The sequence below is a fragment of the Furipterus horrens genome, unplaced genomic scaffold, assembly GCF_987537825.1.
Source record: "Furipterus horrens unplaced genomic scaffold, mFurHor1.1.pri manual_scaffold_3, whole genome shotgun sequence".
NCBI classification, from domain to species: Eukaryota; Metazoa; Chordata; class Mammalia; order Chiroptera; family Furipteridae; genus Furipterus; species Furipterus horrens.
The window spans coordinates 25,047,651-25,066,275 of NW_028327173.1; the positions used below are offsets into that span (position 1 = coordinate 25,047,651).

The 18,625-nt window shown below is 43.8% G+C and overlaps 1 protein-coding gene across 1 annotated transcript; it reads right to left on the minus strand.

Annotated features, from left to right (window-relative positions):
* Positions 1 to 876: 876 nt before the first annotated feature.
* On the minus strand, positions 877 to 16,153 carry SF3A3 (splicing factor 3a subunit 3). The gene is made up of 17 exons (XM_090269153.1): positions 15,960 to 16,153; positions 15,630 to 15,677; positions 14,294 to 14,346; positions 14,087 to 14,192; positions 13,115 to 13,187; positions 12,654 to 12,745; positions 11,667 to 11,749; positions 10,121 to 10,259; positions 9,535 to 9,603; positions 9,014 to 9,081; positions 8,752 to 8,859; positions 7,809 to 7,878; positions 5,834 to 5,998; positions 5,628 to 5,738; positions 4,113 to 4,203; positions 3,053 to 3,108; positions 877 to 1,167 (listed from the first exon to the last, which is right to left on the minus strand). The coding sequence occupies exons 1-17, from the start codon at positions 16,053 to 16,055 to the stop codon at positions 1,090 to 1,092; spliced, it is 1,506 nt and encodes a 501-aa protein (XP_090125279.1). The 5' UTR covers positions 16,056 to 16,153; the 3' UTR covers positions 877 to 1,089.
* Between the last annotated feature and the right edge of the window lie 2,472 nt (positions 16,154 to 18,625).

An 18,625-nucleotide genomic window follows, 5' to 3' on the forward strand; every position in this document is an offset into this window, starting at 1 on the left:
TGAAGGAGCCAAAGCACAGAACATGTGAGGTGCCCAAGGGATGGGTAGAACGAGGAAGGAAGATGCCAACCCAGAGTGAAGTGCCACAGGCGCAGGGGTGATGAAACCCTGCTCCCAAGGAGACGACCAGGGTCACAGGGCAGTGTGAGGGAGAGGGCTGGCTCCGAGGCAGTATCAGTGCATGCGTTACAGAGAACCCCAGTGCCGAGGGGCAATGGGGGCCTCTGGGGAGATTCTGTTCTGGAGCAGGCCCTGGCCTTCAGATGGTGGTGCCAGTGGGCAGATCGGGGCCTCCACAGCTCCCCTAGTTCTTTCCACTTGGGTTAGCTCCTGGGGCAGGGGCTCAGCTCCACCCAAATCTTGGCTATCTGGGCTTGGAGGACACAAGAGTATCAGTAGGGATCTTGTAGAAGACAGGATCACCAAAGCCTCTTGTTCTGAACTAACAAGCAGGTGAAGTCACTGCTTGTCCCAGCCCCACGGTGTGCCAGGGTGCTGAGGCCTGGGGAAAGGGCAGGGCTGCAGGCCCATGCCAAAGCACCCTGCTGCTTTAGGCAAAGGAAAAAAGAAAACCTCGGTGCCAACAACTCTGTCCTTAGCAGAGGCCCTGGCTCACCCTCCCCATACTTCCCCAACACGTGCGTAAATGGCTGACTCACAAGGGCAGGGCTTATGCTGGGGTGATGCTCATTTGAGGAAGTGGGGAAAGATGGTAGGTCAGAAGTACCAACAATACTTGTAACCTCATAGGGGCTCATTAAACCTTAGTTGCTACTGAAGTTGAGAGAAAGTGGTAGGGATGTGTTAGGAGATAAAGGACTGAGTGAGTCCATAATCCAGAGCTTCAGAACAAGACACATTCGAAACAAGGACTAGTTTTATTTTCTGACAGAATTTTTTAATATAAAACAAAGACAAAACACATTTTAACCCCACAATCTGCCAGCATGCCTTGTCTCTGTAAGAGGCATGCTAGACCATAAGACTAAGTAGCAAAGAGTCTTTAGACGCATTTGGTAGGGAGAAATAGAAAAAGCAAATCTCAGGGAACCCTGGGCAAGCCTGAAAGCTGGGATACACTCCTGAACACTAGAGCAGTCCTTGTCTTTTCAGATCCTCATATGTCTTCTTATTCACAACATTTCCACTGGAGTCTTCATACTCCTCCTAAAAAAGAAGGGGTACACTACTGTTAGCCAGGCCCCCTGGGAGAGATGTTCGCAAGCAATGTCTGGGTACCCAAGCTCACCCTGGCTTGACCCCACGGCATGCATCTAAGACAGCCCTCTCAGCGGGGGTTCTGGAAGACAATTAAGCCCCATTGCCCTATGGCACCCACTGTGTATAATGAAATAACATCTCTCCTAGGGATCTAGAATGGTATCAATTGTGACTCATCCTTGAGATGTATGAGAAAATCGTTCATTCCAATCACTTCCTGTTTTTAAGATGAGGAACCCTGGTTGAGAAAGGCTGACCTAAGACAACAGTTCAAAAAGTTCCCAAGGCCCTGGCTGGTGTGGCTCAGTGGATTGAGCGCCAGACTGCAAACCAAAGGGTTGCTGGTTCAACTCCCAGTCAGGGCACATGCCTGGGTTGTGGGCCGGGTCCCCGGTTGGGGGCGCACAAAACGCAACCACACATTGATGTTTCTCTTCCTCCCTTTCTCCCTCCCTCCCCACCCTAAAAATAAATAAATAAAAGAAAAATAAAAGAAAAAGAATTAATGTTTAAAAAAAAACGTTCCCAATAACCCTAGGCTTCTGCCCCAGAGGCCACTGCAGGTAAGAAGGCTGAAAAGGAGGACTAGTAGGCCAAGCTTTTCCACTTCCAGAGCAGTTCTGCTTTATTTTATTTTATGTACAGTATTTCCTCACTTATCATGGGTATTACATTCTAGATCCTCCCGCAATAGGTGAAAATCTGCGAAGTAGGAACCTTACATTTATTTTAGTATTTATATATATTTTAGGGCTTTATAAACCCTTCCCACACACTTATAAACCATTCCCAGTCCCTTATTAACCTTTTCCACTCCCTTATTAACCTCTTTCACACTTTTATAAATACTACTTATGTTCTTAAACATATTCTACACTCTTAAACCTACATAACTTTAACAACATACCTATACACTACTGTAAATCCTGCGATATAGCGAAAAATCTGCAATAAATAAATATAATATTTTTAAAAATCCCGATACAGTGAGGCTGCAATAAGTGAACCATGATATAGAGAGGAACTACTGTATTGGAATTCTACATTAAGTGTGAAAAGAGCATTACTACTAAAAAAGGAATTCTGAAAACCACTGATCTAGTAGAAAAAAAGCTGCTACCGTACCTAATATACATGTCATCCTCATCTCTGAAATCTGCTGTTTGGGATGAGTATCTCAAGACCAAAAAGGGCGCCTCCCCACCTCACGAGAGGACCATCTCTCGTTAGATGACATCCTCAAAGTACATCTAATGTAAGGTATGGATTCTTAACCTCTTAGCTTATGAAACCCCATGGCAGGACAAGGCTTTGGGTACGCCTGCTTGCCACTTCAAAATTTCAGTGGGAGAACACAACCTGTCTAAAGATGCAGATTTAAAGTTTGACATATTTAATATTACAAATAAATTAGGCTTACATGTCAAGACTCAGTTTATAGATATTGTCACATTATACTCTATACCAGCGATTTTCAACCAGAGTGCCACAAGAATTTTTTAAAACACGCACTACCTGACTAGTCAGTCCAGGGCACTGACCCCTTTCCCCTTAGACTGTCAAATAAGAAAATGACAACAGCCAACACAACAACAGCCGTCCAGTGAGAGTGAAATAAAATTATACCTATTTTTTTTTTTCAGATTGGCAAAAAATACATTGTTGGTGTGCTGCAGAATTTTGGTAATTAGTTTTATGTGAGCCACGAGATGAAAAAGGGCAAGCACGGCTGCTCTGTACTGCAGTGGGCCACGGCCCACTCCCTGCCACCCCTCCACCTGGCGAGGGGCTCCATCACTCGGCGCTGCCCCTGACAGCACATGGCACCCACCTCAGTGTCTGGCTGCCACCGTTCTGATGCCTTCTGCAGCTTCAGCTTGGCCCACACTGCAGGATGAGAATGAACAGGATGAGTATCCATTGGCTACACAGTGTTAACAACCCCACCCCCCACCCCAATTAGGACTCCCCTGGGTGACCCTGTTTTTGAAGCGTTTGCTTCTCCCAACTGGAACTTTGGTTCTGTACCATCAGTAGATAACACCATTGCAAAACTTATCATGCTCTCTTCTGTAAAAGAAAAGTTGCATCAAATATAACCAAAGACCTGTTAGAATAGGGAACTGATACTCTTGAAGAAAGAAGTAAAGGTGGTACACCTGTGGGAATTATAGAAGAAAGTAACATCACTGTCTTTTCTTTTTTCTTTTTGAGATTATGTTTATTAAAGCTGGGGACAGTGAAACAAGGACGGGCTTAGCATAGAAGCAGCAACAGGAGAGTCGGGGCAGGGCTGCTCTGGCTCACTAGGAAGTCAGAGAAAGGGGTTCTTGGAGACAGGTTCAGAGGGTTGGCCCAGGGCAAGCTGCTGCTGCCCACTGCTCCCTTGGTTTCAAGTCTCGTGGGGTCTCTTATTATTTAGGAGGTGCAGGGCTGTGCAGGAAGAAGAGGCTCAAAATTGTACACATGGTTAAAAGCCGTTTTAAGGCTTTTATTTAATTTTAGAGAGAGGGGAAGGGAGGGAGGAAGAGAGGGAGAGAAACATCATTGTGCAAGAGATACATCGATTGTCTCTCACATGCCCCCAATAGGGGACGTGGCCTGCAACTCAGGCAAGTGCCCTGACCAGCAATCGAACTACCGAACTTTTGCTTTGCAGGATGATGCCCAATCCACTAAGTCACACTAGTCAGGGCTGAAAGCCCTGTTTTAGACTCAGCATTGGGCTCTTCTCAGGGAGAAACAGTCAGTACTGCTGACCCTCAACAATGCAGTAACATGTAACTGTTGTAGTTTTCACATATCCACGAGCTGCCCCTTGGCCTGTACTGGGGCAATGAGTTGTAGGGGCGGCCCTTGCACTGGCCTACGAAAGAATAAAGCTTACTTACAAGAGACAGCATCTTCAATCTGTGTCACATTAGCAAAGTGGGCAGTGTTCGGGATGCCTAGACACCTCATGCCGTGAGCGTGACGCCACTCCTGGAAGGAGAGAGAAACGAAAGGGCACTGTGAAGTGGAAATAGCTGAACGCAGAACACTCACTCTGTTCCCCTCGTAAGCCCTAACCTGGCCCGTTTCAAAAGACTCCATCTAAAGGTAGCATTTCTTCATGGTTCATATGTGTAACCAGCAAGCTAGGACAGAAAGCAGCACTGCACTGCGCTTCTACCTCACTGGGCTGGTTTAGAAAACCTAGATCCCAGTCTTTCACACCAAACCTCTGTGTGAGGCCCACAGAACAACATCACAACTCTAACTAACTAGTCACCTCACGTGCAACCCCCACCATCCGGGGGCAGGTCACTGCCACCTTTACAAATATAGGAGAAGACTGTTTAACAGGGGTAAGCAAGGACACGAAAGAGAGCAGGGAGAGATGCCGATGCGATGACAACTGGCTCACGGATGGCAAACGGCATGGGCTTTATCCTGGAAGCCAATTCCGCTTTGTTGGAAGTGGTGTTGAGAAAGATTCAGAGACTGCTCAGGACTCAGCAGAAAACTCAGAGCTGATTAGTAACATGTACGTCTGAGGGAGGGAGGGAGTTCATACAAATTTGCCATCCTTGGTCTAGCAAGTCTTTTCCATTCTGAAAAAGTTCCTTCCAAGTACTAAGATCTGAAGGCAGACACAAAACAAGGGTGAATCCACTTACTAGAGTGCACCCAGGTAATGCCTTGTCTCAAGAACAGCTTGATAAGAGTCATCCCTTTAGTTTCTTTTTTTCAAAGCAGCAAAGGCACATTTAAGAGTCAAAGAAGGAGACAGTCAGCTGCTTCTTTGGTCCTGACTGCTACTAACAGTGGGGTAGAGAAAGGACTAAGGAGTCAGGGATGGTCTAAGGCAGCGATTTTCAGTCTTTTTCATCTCATGGCACACATAAACTATGACTAAAATTCTGTGGCACACCAAAAAATATATTTTTTTGCCGATCTAACAGAAAACCCCAAAAGGTATAATTTGAGTTATTCATACTGGACAGCTATTGTTATTAGCTGCTATTTTATTTGACACTCTAAGGGAACAGAGATCAGTGCCCCTTACTGAACATTCAGGTGTTGCACATTTTAAAAATCCTTGTGGCACACTGGTTGAAAATCGCTGGTCTGAAAGATGCTGGAAACACATAATGAAAAGTATAAGAATAAGCAAGAGAAAACTGAAATGAGGTTCAAAGAGCAGGACGGCAGAATGCCCCCACAAGCTGTTTCGGGCACTGACTATACAAGGCCAGCACCAGCACCGAAGGCCAAATGCCGCACGCTTTCCTGGAGGCCCAGTCCTCCTCCAACTTCTTAAGCTCTGGACACCAGCGACCCTCTCGGGCTGCTCCTGTCCTCTTCACTGAAAGACCTGTGTTTTACACAGCAATGTGCAGGAGAAATGGCTCTGAATTCCTTACAGCAAAGTGCCGCTGGAAGGCCTTGGGACCTCGGTAGGTGTAATTTCCACAAATCTCACAGTTGTAGTTGATATTTAGGCCATGAAGCTTATACAGCCAGTAGGGGATGGGCTAAAAGAAATCAGAAAACAGGCAGTTTTAGAGGAATATCAGCATCTGCTCCCAAACCGGGAAATGGGGAGAAAGGCGGCAGCGCTGGAACTTACTTTGCCATCCCAGCCAAGGGGCAGGTTTTTGGGGTTGTAAATGATCTCATTCTCTTCATCTTCACTTTCACTCTCACTGATCTGCTCTTCCTCCTCTTCTTCTCGCTCTTCTCCAGTCCTTGCCTGCTTGCGTTGGACATTTTCATGAGTAAGATGTCGCTGTTCCTAAATCAGGTCCATAAATGAAAAGGGAAGCCAGAGAAAAGTAGTGAAAAACAAGAAGGGAAATTTCCTGTTTTCCAGTGACTCTTGCGGACCCCTCACTTCCAAGGACAAAGTTTTATTTCTTGCAGAATCATCAGGGGAGAGTCTGCTTCCCTATCACAACTCCTATCAGCAGGCCCTCCCGGGTCCCACAGGGACGAGTCAAAGGTTTTATGTCACTAGCCTAAGCTATCCATCTGCGGCCACAGACTACCAGAGAACAAGAGAACCAAGTCTGTAAAATATGTCCTGCACCATCCCTTTCTTCTCCTTCCCACTGTTAATGCCCTCGCCCAGATGCGAACCTTCTAACTTGCTGGGTCTCCCCTCACTCCAGTCCAGCTTCCACTGTGTTGTCAGATTTATCTGCTTTAAAAAAACCGATCTAATGGTACCAAATTTCTCAGGTCATTCAGCCAATTTTCCATGCTTAGCATTTCCTCTACCTGAAACATTTTCCCTCTCTTTCTACTCAGAAAACGCAATCTCAATGTATTACAGCATGAACCTCATTCTACCATTCATCTGTCTGTTCCAATCACCAAATGGGCTTTTCTCTACTGTGTCCAAAGATTTAACACAATGTCTGGAAAACAACAGATCTCAATAAATGGTGAAATAATGATAAAAATCATATTGGTGCATAACGAGTACTGGAAACCATTTGTCTGGAATGCCTAAGAGAATGGTGCCACCTCCTGTCAGGGAGAGTGACATGCTCTCAAAGGAGGGAGAAAGTAGTGGTCCACCTTATGTCAAGGGCAAAATTAGCTTCTGAGTCACCTTCAGAGGACTGGCAACTCAGACCGCTGCCCACACGGCAAAGCCCAAGTTTACTGTGGAGAATTTAAGTGTCCCCAGTGTCCAGAGTCTGGCTAGCCGCCTTTGATCAAAAACAGTGTAACAAGGGAGCCAAAAGGTGACTCCAGATTTATAGCTATTGTATGTGGTCCTCAAACAAGGGCAGAATGCAAGCATCCATGGCAACTGACAAAAACACATAAACAAGCTATCTGAGCCAGAGCCATCCGCTCAAAACGCCACCTGGGCGTCTGGAAAGGGAAAGCCTGAGAGCAGGTGAGACCTGTGCAAAGCTGGCACCAGCCAGCAGGCTTGTCTACCGCAGTGACGCTGGCAGTCTTCTCTGGGCGAGCGCTGCCCTGTTCCCTGAAAGAGAACTAATTTCCTCCTACTCCTCTACCTGCTTTCTGAGATAAACATCCTGATCAGGTCAGGCCTTTGTCCACCCCCAACTAACCCTCTAGCTCCTTCCTGAAAGAAGACTGAAGTTGCCGCTCACAGACGGCTTTGCACCACTAACAGTCTAGCCCACGGAAGTTTCTCATAATCTTGTACAGTGATCATGTGAGTACTGCCTTTTCATATCAAGTCACGCTTAAAACCTGCTGTGAGTAGCCTTTCTCTTACTTGCCTTTTGAGTGTCTGCTTCTTGGGTTACCTGCTGGGTATATTCTGGAGCTCAAGCAAGGAACCTGCCCCATTCTGAATACTATATTGAGAAGGGAGTCTATTCCCTCTGCCTAGCCTCATGGGAACTGCGCAACCTTGCGAATATCACCTAACAACAGACACCTAAGAACAGAACAGGACCTCACTGAAGGGCCAAGTACCCTGAGAAAACTATTTTCTGCTGAACTAGTTTATACCTCCTCTTCCTCTTTCAATCCTAGAAAAAAATATCCTACGAATTCACATTTCCCTTACTCCCATACCTTGTAGCACGTACAGTCCTCACCAGTCAGTTACTCACCCCAAGAATCTCCACATACTCATAGATCTGGGCTTCCAGGAAAGCAATATCTTTGTTCCTCTCGGTGTCTCTAAGAAGAAACAAGTTGTATCACTCAAGGGTTCTTTTAACCAATGCCTTGTCCCCTGTACCTGAGCACACTTATCCAACAGGTGCATTAAAACTTATAAGCACATGTGAAATATGCTGTGAAAGCAAATGCTCTGTTCAGCTCAGGACTTGCTGACAGAAGTCTGAGGTTATTTCTGGGAATGCATGGAAACTACCTTTGACTTCATTCTAGAAGGTGGAAGCCATATCCAGATATTTAAATTCTCATCACTAAAACCTACAAAGGAAATGTGGTACAAAGAGGGAACTCCAGCAGAACAGGCAGATTTAGGCCCAAACCCTGATGGTGCTACTTAGTAACTGAGAGAGTAGATACATTTCTGGGTGGAGGTGGTAAGGGGGATACATGGTAATGGAAAAAAATAGTTAGAAAGAAAGTGGATACATCTCATAACTTTTCTGAGTCCTTACCTATTAAAAAAAAAAAAATCAAGATTAAGTGCTTCTCAGGGTTGTTGTGAGAATTTGAAAAGACACGAAAAAATTACCCTGTGGGAGCATGTGGCTCAAGAACAGATTCAACTGTCAGTATGAAAAATGAACTTAGGATAATACTGTTTGAAACTATCTACAGGCGATTAAGGTAACAAAGGGCACCTAGAGCAGTTTCAACATTAGAGACCTCACCCACTCCCAGTCCCCTCAGTACAAACTGTGCTTGGTTTGTAACAATGAAGCACACTCTGCCATTAGCAGAGAAAAAGAGCAAACAGGATCTCTATGGACCCGTAATGGTGGTAAAACAGACTTTAAAAATCTCTGTTGCCAAGAAAATTCTGCATGGGAGTAACATTTTAAAACTGTAAGCAGAGGAGCCACCCCAGCCACTCACCGCTTGGTACCCTTCGACTTGGGATTTTTTGCAAACAGGGAGGTGTCAAGTGACTCCAGGGACTTTCCTTTGGTGCTGAACAGCCTCTGGGCTCGCTCTTCTAGGGTCCTAAGGGGACAGGAGGATTTCAGGATTACTTTACCACAAAGACTTGCTTATTTTTGCAGTGGGGAGGGAGTGATAGGAAAAATGGTATCAGAGCCATGTAGACTGTGCAGACACAATAAATGGGACAGTTATGATAGAAGAACCAGTCTCTTACCCACCACACTTTAAGCCTAAAGCTAAGAGTGCAGATTTCAATCTGTCCAGACCCAGGGAGGCCAACTCCTATACAAAGAAAAAAAAAAAAAGATAAGTTACAACAATTTTATTTAAATAGACTTTGACAAAACAACAAATATTCAAACTTGGGTCTTTGCAGGCTGGTTGTGTGGGTGCGCCTGAAGCTGTGGCAAGACCACACATTCCATAGCCAATCTCCCAGCATTAAGCTGCAACTCTCCACGGAGTGACTCTGTGGTCAAGTTCATAAACAGCCATACTGGTAGTGCTCCGTTATGTCCACTATAGCTGAACATACTTTGATTTATTACTTCATGGTTTTCAAAGTACTGTACTTGTTTTAAGTTTTCTTTTCCTTTTTCTATATTTTTTGTAGATGTCTGGTCCTAGGAACTGGTGTCTTATCATGCTAAGTCCACAGCATAAAAACAGGAAAACTGAATGGTCCCTCTCAGGAAGGAACAGGCAAGACCAGAACACTAGCTAAAGAAAACATACCTCCCAGGAGGAAAAGGCAGAGAGGTCAAGATGGGCTCCAGCATGTGTCAGGGCACTGCTTGTCTCTTTCTGGCAAGAAGAACAATACAATGTTTATTAAGATCGAGGTTTAGAAGGAAGGCATGGGAACCACCTAAACCACCAGGTGCTGGCTGGCACTGTTCTTACATACATGTATGAATAAGAATCCAATTCCTACAAGAGCAGAGTAAAACCTAAAACAACTGATGATACATTCTCTTCCAGAGAGTTCAGGAAAACTCAAGTTTATCCCCAGGATTGGTGAATATATACAGTAGCGGTTCCTAGCACATAATTCATTCATTTTTGGTCAGTAGGAGCCACAGAACAGTAACGACATGGTTGATGAAAATCCTGGGCCCAGTTGATGGCAAATGGGGCTTACAAATCTCATTTCAAAATACACAGAGAAAACCTAGCATGCTGGGCAGAGGACTCCTCATGGCTGTAACAGACCCTGAGGGATCAGCATATAAAAGCCCTAAAGTAGAGGCTCAAGATGAAAGTAAAATAGTTACTTTCATTCTCTGGCATGTCCTCCACCCCAACCCCCAATGAAGCTCACCGGCCATCCAGGAAAGGTACCGTTATCCCACTTCTTCTCAAACTCATTTTGAATCTTCCCGAAAAGTTCATTCTGATCTTGGAGGGGCTTCACTCTATCTGTGTAATCCTGAAGGTACTCAAGCAGCATCTCCAGATATCTACAGAGGAACAAGCAATTCAGAAAAAGCAAAGAGGGTTTCTATTTTGATACATTGTTATGTCCTGTAAAATATACATATACCTAGAATTCTTTATTTTTTTAGAGAGAGGGGAAAGGAGGGAGAAAGAGGAGGAGAAACATCAGTGTGGTTTCCTCTCACACTCCCCCAATTGGGGGCCTGGCCCACAACCCAGGCATGTGCCCTGATTGGGGAATTGAACTTGCAACCCTTTGGTTCATAGGCCGGCGCTCAACACACTAAGCCACACCAGCCAGAGCCGTACTTACAATTCGAATGATACTGCTTTTTAAAAGTAATATTACTATTTTTAAAAATGAGCTTACAATTGACTTTCTTCTTAACATGTCTTTATTCTGATCTTTCCTGTTCTTTCATCTTCACAACATAATTCCAAATACTAAAATCTTATTTATGTATTTATTTATTTACCTTTTTTAGAGGGGAAGGGAGGGAGAAAAAGGAGAGAAACACTGATTGGCTGCCTCTCACACACCCAACTGGGGACCTGGCCACAACCCAGGCACGTGCCCTGACTGCGAATTGAACTGGTGACTGTTGGGTTTGCAGGCCAACACCCAATCCACTGAGCCACACCAGCCAGGGCCAAAGTCTTTTTTTTTTAAACCCTCAAGCATGATTATGCTTTTTATTGATTTTAGAGAGGGAATATGGGGCGGGGGGACGTCGACTGGTTGCCTCCCATGTGCCCAGACCAGGCAGGGATCGAACCCACAACCTTTTGGTGCTTGGGGATGACACTCTGACCAACTGAGCCTCCCAGCCAGGGCCCAAATACACACATCACACATAAAATATTTCACGTAAACTTGACTGGGGGTGGTGAACAAACACCACAGTGTACAGATGACATGTTGTGGAACTGGGCACCTGTAGAATTTTGTTAACCAGTGTCATCACAACATATTCAATAAAAAGGGGGAAAAAACACCGTTTTAAAATTTATTTCAGGTAAAAATAAAATTGTATTTTATCACTTAACTAGGGATATAACACAAACAAAACTTAGTATTTATACATCAGACACAGGCACCTCACTTCAGTCACAGTCTGAGAAAGTTTAATTTTTCCCCATTAAGCTCCAAGGACAGAGAGGTCCCTGGATGGGAGACTTCCTTCTACCATGCGGCAAAATTAAGAACAGTATGGGTGTAAGATTGTAAATGTGCTCATAGACACACATTCTTCCAGAGCCAGAGTATTAAAGGGGTTTTAAAACCATGTCATTCAAAATCCCTATTCTTCAGTAAACCTGGAAGTCATCATGAATGCCTTCCACACAACACAATTCAGAACTCCGCTCTCAATTCTTCACTCAGTAATCTAATCAAACCCAGTAGAGGCCTGGAGGCTAGTAATGCTTACCTCTTGTACTCCGCGTTCTTCCTTTCTTTAGGAATGTCAAATAACTGGTCAAAGATGGACAGGTATGTGATATAATCCAGCTTCTGGAATGAAAAAGAAGAGATGAGAGCTTCAGTTAGGTGTTTCCACCAGGGTCCAATATAATCTCCAATAAATAAAATAAAAACTGAGTGCTGCCTAACAAAGTAACAAGGCCTGGCTCCTTTTAGTCTTTTTCTGTTCTATCTTTTAATTCCTACACTAATGGGGAAGAACAGCAGACATACAATTAATGCTGCAAAATAAAGATTAAGTTAATAACTAATGATAAACTGAAAGAAATATTTGTTGACCACTTCCATGCCACACACTTGGTTAAAGACTCTGATACCCACTATATCCTAAAATAAGGTCCTGGAAGGGGCCATTTAGTCACTCATTCAATCACATTGAGCATCTTTGGACCAAGTAACGGATAGAGTTGAGAACAAGACAAACATAGAATCTGCCCTCATGGAGCTTAAAGTTTAGTGACTAAGCCTTTGGGACATTTCCTCACAACTCCAAAAGAAACTTAATCATATACATTCTTGATACGATTCTGAGATTGTCACATTAAATCACATGTCTTGTGGTAAGTTATTTTTTAAATATGTTTTAAAAAGACAGCAAATACCCCTTTGTTGCTGAGATTGTTTTCTATCTCCTAGGCCTAACACAGGAGTGTGATATGTGTTTGCGAGATTTTAAAAACATTTATCTTTACAAAAACAAAGTATGCTTGTACTAATAAAATAAAAACTGATAATATGCTTATTGTAGTCACTGTAGAAACCTTTCATTTTGAATACTGGTTCATTCTAAAAAAAAAACAAAAACAAAAACACACACACACACATTAAAAAACACAGGGAAGACACTCTTAATTGCTTCATGGCCAGTAGCCCCAGCCCAGCGTCCTGACTCACCCTTAGTATCAAAGCCACTTTCTCCTCTCCTGGGTCTTACCTCAGAGGCCTTCAGGTTAATGTATTTGAGGTAACAGTCATGGAGATCCAGGTAACGACCGTAACCTTCTTCATCTGTGAACTCCACCAAATCTAAAGGAAACAGATACCAGTGATTCAGATACTAAAGACCATTTTCTTGGACTTGGCTTTTCAAATGGACTGCTAGTTCCTTGTTTCATGAAGCAGCCCTTCACCGAAATGTCCTCCCTATGCTCGCAAAGTGAAGAGACCCGTTTTCCAGGCCAGTAAATTTGGGCTAGGCTAGCACAAAATTGAGTGTTTTGTCCAAGGCCAATTTAGGTTAATCTAGTCCAGAGAAACCAACAAAAAGAAAACCAGTAAGAGAACCGCTACAAATTTTTCTGGGGCTCTGTTTTCTAGGGTTCTGAGGGAAAATTGAGTTTTGTCATTAACTTGTACTTCTGCTAGTACTGGATATAAAAGTTAAATCCTACTTACTTTGTGCCTCTTCACTTGGATTCTCTCGAGCCTTTAGGAGCTCCTCAAATTCCACTGACATTGGCACACAGATCTGATGAGTAAAAAAAAAAAAAGCTCAGGTAGATTTTTCAACATAGAAGTTGCAGTATCACAAATATGGGCTATATAAAAAGTGGGACTTCTGACACTTTATTTGGTCTTGACTTTTCTTTTTTTAAAATATATATTTATTGATTTGAGAGAGAGGAAGGGGAGAGAGAGAGACATCGATTGGTTACTAATCCGACCAGAGATCAAACCTGCAACCTAGGTATGTGCCTGACTGGGAATCGAACCCACGACCTTTTTGGTGTGCGGGACGATGCACCAACCAACCGAGCCACACTGGATAAGGCAGTCTTGAGTTTTCTTAGGAGCCTACCACTGTTTTCCATTTACCATTTTCTTTTCCTTTTTGTATTGTTTGACTAAATACTGCTAAAGTAGCATGCGCTCACAAAATCTCAAGTAATACAAAAAAGACAAAATGAAAAATCAAAGTACTTCTTTATTAATTCTCCTATAAATAGGTAGCCACTGTTAAAACCATTTTTTTATGCCAGCCATTTCCAAAGTTTGCTACACATTAGAATCACCTAAAAGAGCTTTAAAAAATCCTGATACACCTGACACTAATGAAATCAAAGGGGAGGGGGCAGGTACCAGTACTCTTTAAAGATCTCCAGGTGATTCAAACATGCAGCAAAATTTGGAAACCACTGCTCTATGTATTTAAATATACAGGGTGGAGAAAAAGTAGGTTAACAGTTGTGAGTGCATAAAACACAAGAGTTTACTCTTGTATTATTATTTTCCATACGAACAACTGTAAGAGCCTACTATACAAAAGGTGTAAGGAAAACAGAGATGTGCCATTTAGGTGTTCTTTCAATAAAAAACATGTTCTTTAGCTATAAGCAGGTTTAGAGACTATACTTTTTGAGGCCATACCTCATTTGGGTGCTTCCGGTGGAATTCTTTTATTTGCTTGAGCCTGTTATAGAATTCAGCAAATTCATTAGGTCCTGAAATGGCATTGAGCTCCTCCTTTCGTAACCTGCAATTTCATAAAAAATCCAGAGAACAGACACCATAAAATCAGCCCTTTAACCAAAGCTCCTCATAAGTACTAACTCCTGGATTGGCTCTGTCACTTACCCATCCTTATCATCATACAAATCCCTCAGGTTCCCACTGACTTCCATGTACCTCTGAAAGACAAACACACTCCCATCAGAACGAAGCAATCTGTACACTAAGCAACCAAGAAGGGCTCTCTAGTCAAAACCTAGGGAAATCTCAAGAGATGTGGTGTTAAAAGTTCCTGTGCTTTCTGGTACTTTTAATAGACAGCACTGATTCTTGGTGAGTTTCTAAAGCAGATCAATTTAAGGGGTGGCAGGGGCTTTGTGCATTTACACGCTAATGATGCTGAACTGTAGTTCCCACTGAAGACCCTCAAAGACAAAAGGATTATCCAAGATGATTTTCGCTTCTTCAAAAAGCTTGAATGAGCAAAGGGACGGGGGGGGGGGGGTGGTGGTGCTGGTGGTAGGGGTTGGGTGGAGGTGGGCAAGGGAAGGGTGGAATGGGGACATCTGTAATAGTGTCAACAATAAAAATAAAGTTAAAAAAGCTTGACTGAGGAGTGCCCAGGCTAAAGAAAACATCACACAGTTCCTTTTAGATTCAAACTCAGGATGGAATAGGTACATGGTTCCTTCTCCAAAACTTTTGGGGCCAGATGTTTCAGAATCTGAAAATTTTAAGGTTCAGAAAGGTACTATATATTATGTTAGATCCCTAGTAAAACCTGGAACAAATATTAATAGTTCTACAGTAAAACATACATTATTTACTAAATGGGATCAAGATTTTGCCGCCAAATAATTACCAAAACCAACAACAACAAAAAAACCATTTGTTTTCAGAGTATCTCGGATTTGGGAATTTAGATACAGGACTAGAGACTTGTAATATTAATTGTCGCCTAAAAATCAGAAACTGATTAGATCTTTCATGCCTTTCTTTACTGATCTCAAGCAAATGCAAGGAAGCATAGTAGGAATCTCCTTTACTTACCACTCAGGTTTCATGAGAATCAACATTTTGATTAGTTTTCTGAAAGTAATAAATCGAACTATTTCTAGGTAAATGCAGGCAATGGAGGCACAAATAATTCAAAGATGCGTTCTGTTTTGAAGAGAAAATACCTTCTGAGCCCAAGTAATCGACTTCTAACTATTCTTTGCACACAGATGGGATACAGGACGCTCTAAGGGAGTCTTCCCGAGGAATGAAGAATGAATGAGTGCCCCATTCAGAGAAGAGAGGAAGGGCAGTCCAGCACCCTCAAGCTCGGCAACCGCGTGGACACCTCCAGGCAGACAACCCATGACTGGCCAATCTGGCTCTTTTTGGCCAGGGCTCCCCGCCTTCCCTCTCTTTCCCAGCTCATTCTGACCCAAAGAGAAGCGGACACCGGGGCACTCACATCTTGCATGGCCCGTGTGCGGTGGTCGGAGTTGATTTGGTCCCGGAGCTGAAGAAAGGCAAAAGGTGACACAGACGGCGTTAGCTGGAGTTCTGAAATTGGAAAGGCCGCCCGAGGGCGGAGCTTACCTGCTCAGGTCTTAGCGGCTAAAGCAGGGGCCCCTGCGGCGCTGGGCCCCGGGAGGAGGTCACCAAGGGCGGACCTCCGAGTGGGAGCTCTGAGAGGGGACGGAGAGCGGGGCGCGTCTGAGGATCAAAGAAACCTCTCAGAGGGCTACACATGGGGATGGGGCCCAGCAGCAGATGGAGCCCCTACCCAGGCCCCACTCACTGTGGACTTCTTCGTGAGCATCTCTTTGGCCATGACATCCATGAGCCGTTCCTTCTCCTCATGATAGCGCCGCTGCTGCTCCAGAATTGTTTCCATCTTTACTCAGCCGCCACAACTCAATTCAGACCACCAACACGGCCGGAAACAACTGCTGCCGCCTTGGGCGCCAGCGTCCCTGCGCTGCGCGTCCGGCTGCACCAAAGTTCCGCGGTGCCGGAAGTGCCTCGGGGACTGAAGGAAAATGAGCACCACAAGGAGATCCGATCTGTGCTATGGAAATGGCAGCAGTGCCCTCTGCTGGCGGGGGGTGTAGTAGAGTGATGCGGATAGGTTTGCAGGTACCTCTAGGGGGCATACAAAAACCCAGGAACCTGTCTTTTTGCCGGGCCTTCCTAAGGTAAGGGGAGACTGTGGATTGAGAACTGAAGAGCGCGGATGGGTGATTTTAGACAACATTTGCCCCTTCTCTGGACCTCAGTGTCCTTGTCAGTAAAATGGGGATGATAGTGGTTTTATGTTGTTTCTTTTGTGAATGAAAAAGGGATCCTATAATAAAACCTACAAGTACAGTGATGAAATGTAACCTCATAGAGTGACCTATCATGGATTCCTAACTGGGTAGGTCATGGTGAGTAGTCACGCCACAGGCATATAACCTTTTAGGTAAAGGCTTTAAGCAGGACCTGTTCATTGCTCTTGTGCATCTAAGTTAACACACCTTTGAAATACCAGAGTAATCTTGTTTTTCAGACCCCTCTTGGCTAGAAAGTATTCAAGAGCTATGGGATTGTCGAGGACCATCAGAGCAACGGGCTCTAGGGACTTTCGTTGGGCAGCAATAGTCTTGGCCACTTCTTCAGCTATTTGTCTGATGGTGGTGGATAAATCCCTAATTATATTCTTATTGGCACATTTTCTGGCAGTTGGGATTAGTATGTTGAGTATACTTTGTCCTATATTGTCATTGTAACGGCCAGAATTTCCCTTTTGGGCTTCATGATCTGCTTTTGGTCCTGTGTAAATAGTTCTTTGTTAAAAGAACTTATGGAGCCCTGACCGGTGGGGCTGTGTCTCAGTTGGTTGGGTGTCGTCCCTGCAGGGCAGAGTCACCGGTTCGATTCCCAGTATGAGTTCAGCCCTGATCAGGGTGCATATGAGAGGCAAACCGATTGATGTTTCTCTCTCACGTTGATGTTTCTCTCCCGCTCTTTCTCTTTTTCCTTCCCTTCCACTCTCTCTAAAAATAAATAAGATATTTGAAAAAAAAAAAAAAAACTATGGAAAGGCATGGGTCCTTATGAATAGATAAAAAAGTGACAAATACCCTCAACAAGCAACTATATAAACACTGATGTGCCCATCCTTTAGTTGGGGTATCTTCTCCCAGGAGCTGCATAAACCATTCCCTCTCCCCCAAGTATTCTTGTTTATGGATTCATTCATAGGTATGACTGAGAGAATTTTTTCCAACCAAGGGTGAAACCATTTACATGCTTTTCAAAATCCATCAGGGTGGTATCCAATTGAAGGAACAAGTTTACATAATTTGGTTATATCTTTCTTTTTAGTTTTGTCATGTAGACATTTAGAGATCAAGTGAGGAAGAGATGGGAGATTTAAATTTAAATCAAGTGGAGATGACAGGGACAATGAATAATGATAAGTGGGGGCAGATGTCTTTGGTTTTTGAATGATGTCTACCTGAGACATGAAGTTGGATATGTGTTGGTCTGGAAAGACAATAACATTGGAAACGGTATTAAAGTTGGTAACCAGAGCAACAAGCATCAGGTGTTTGTCTTTTATTGATTTAGAGTTTTGGTGATTAACCAACAATCAGTTAAATTTCTTCCTTAGCAGCACTCTCAGAGAGTTTTACTAAAATATTATCTTTTCAAGCATTAGAGAGAGAAATGAGGGAGAGAGTAAAAAAAGAGAACAGCCCTCGCTGGTGTGGCTCATTGGATTGAGTGCCAGCCTGCAAGCTGAAAGGTCACCAGTTTGATTCCCAGTCAGGGCACATGCCTGGGTTGTGGGCCAGACCCCCAGTTGAGTGCATGTGAGACATCCTCTCAGTGTATCTTTCACATATTGATGTTTCTCTCCTCTTTCTCCTTCCCTTCCCCTCTCTCTAAAAATAAATAAATAAAATGTTTTTAAAAAAGGAACTGTTAGGTTTGAAAAAAAAAAGAAAAGGGAGAACAATTGGGTCTGCTATCAGGTTGATAGTCTTCTCTAAAACACAGGGTAGCCTTATTAACAAAAATCAGCAAGAGGTAAAGACAAGAAATTCAAGTTAAGAATCTCTGAAAGGACTGGTGTGATACAGTCCTGGTCCAGTTTCTTGGGAAAAATTGTCTTCTTCAGCTGTCATCTTCTTTTCGTCCTGTTGCCTAGATTTTGGTCAGAGTTTGATTGTGGTGATGGCCTGGGAAATCTATTAAGCAACAGGGTCTGGGAACTTTCTTAAACAACAAACATGATGAATCCATGAGTCAATGCCGTGGAACTTAGCAGTACATGGATTGGTCAGAAGCACCTGATAAGGCCCTTTCCAGAGGGGCTGAAGAGAGTCTTTGAGTTGGTGTCTTTTCCAGTATACAATATCCCTGGGCTTGAGGCTATGAGGACATTCCTTGCCTCCCAGAAGCACACTGTTGAAGGGA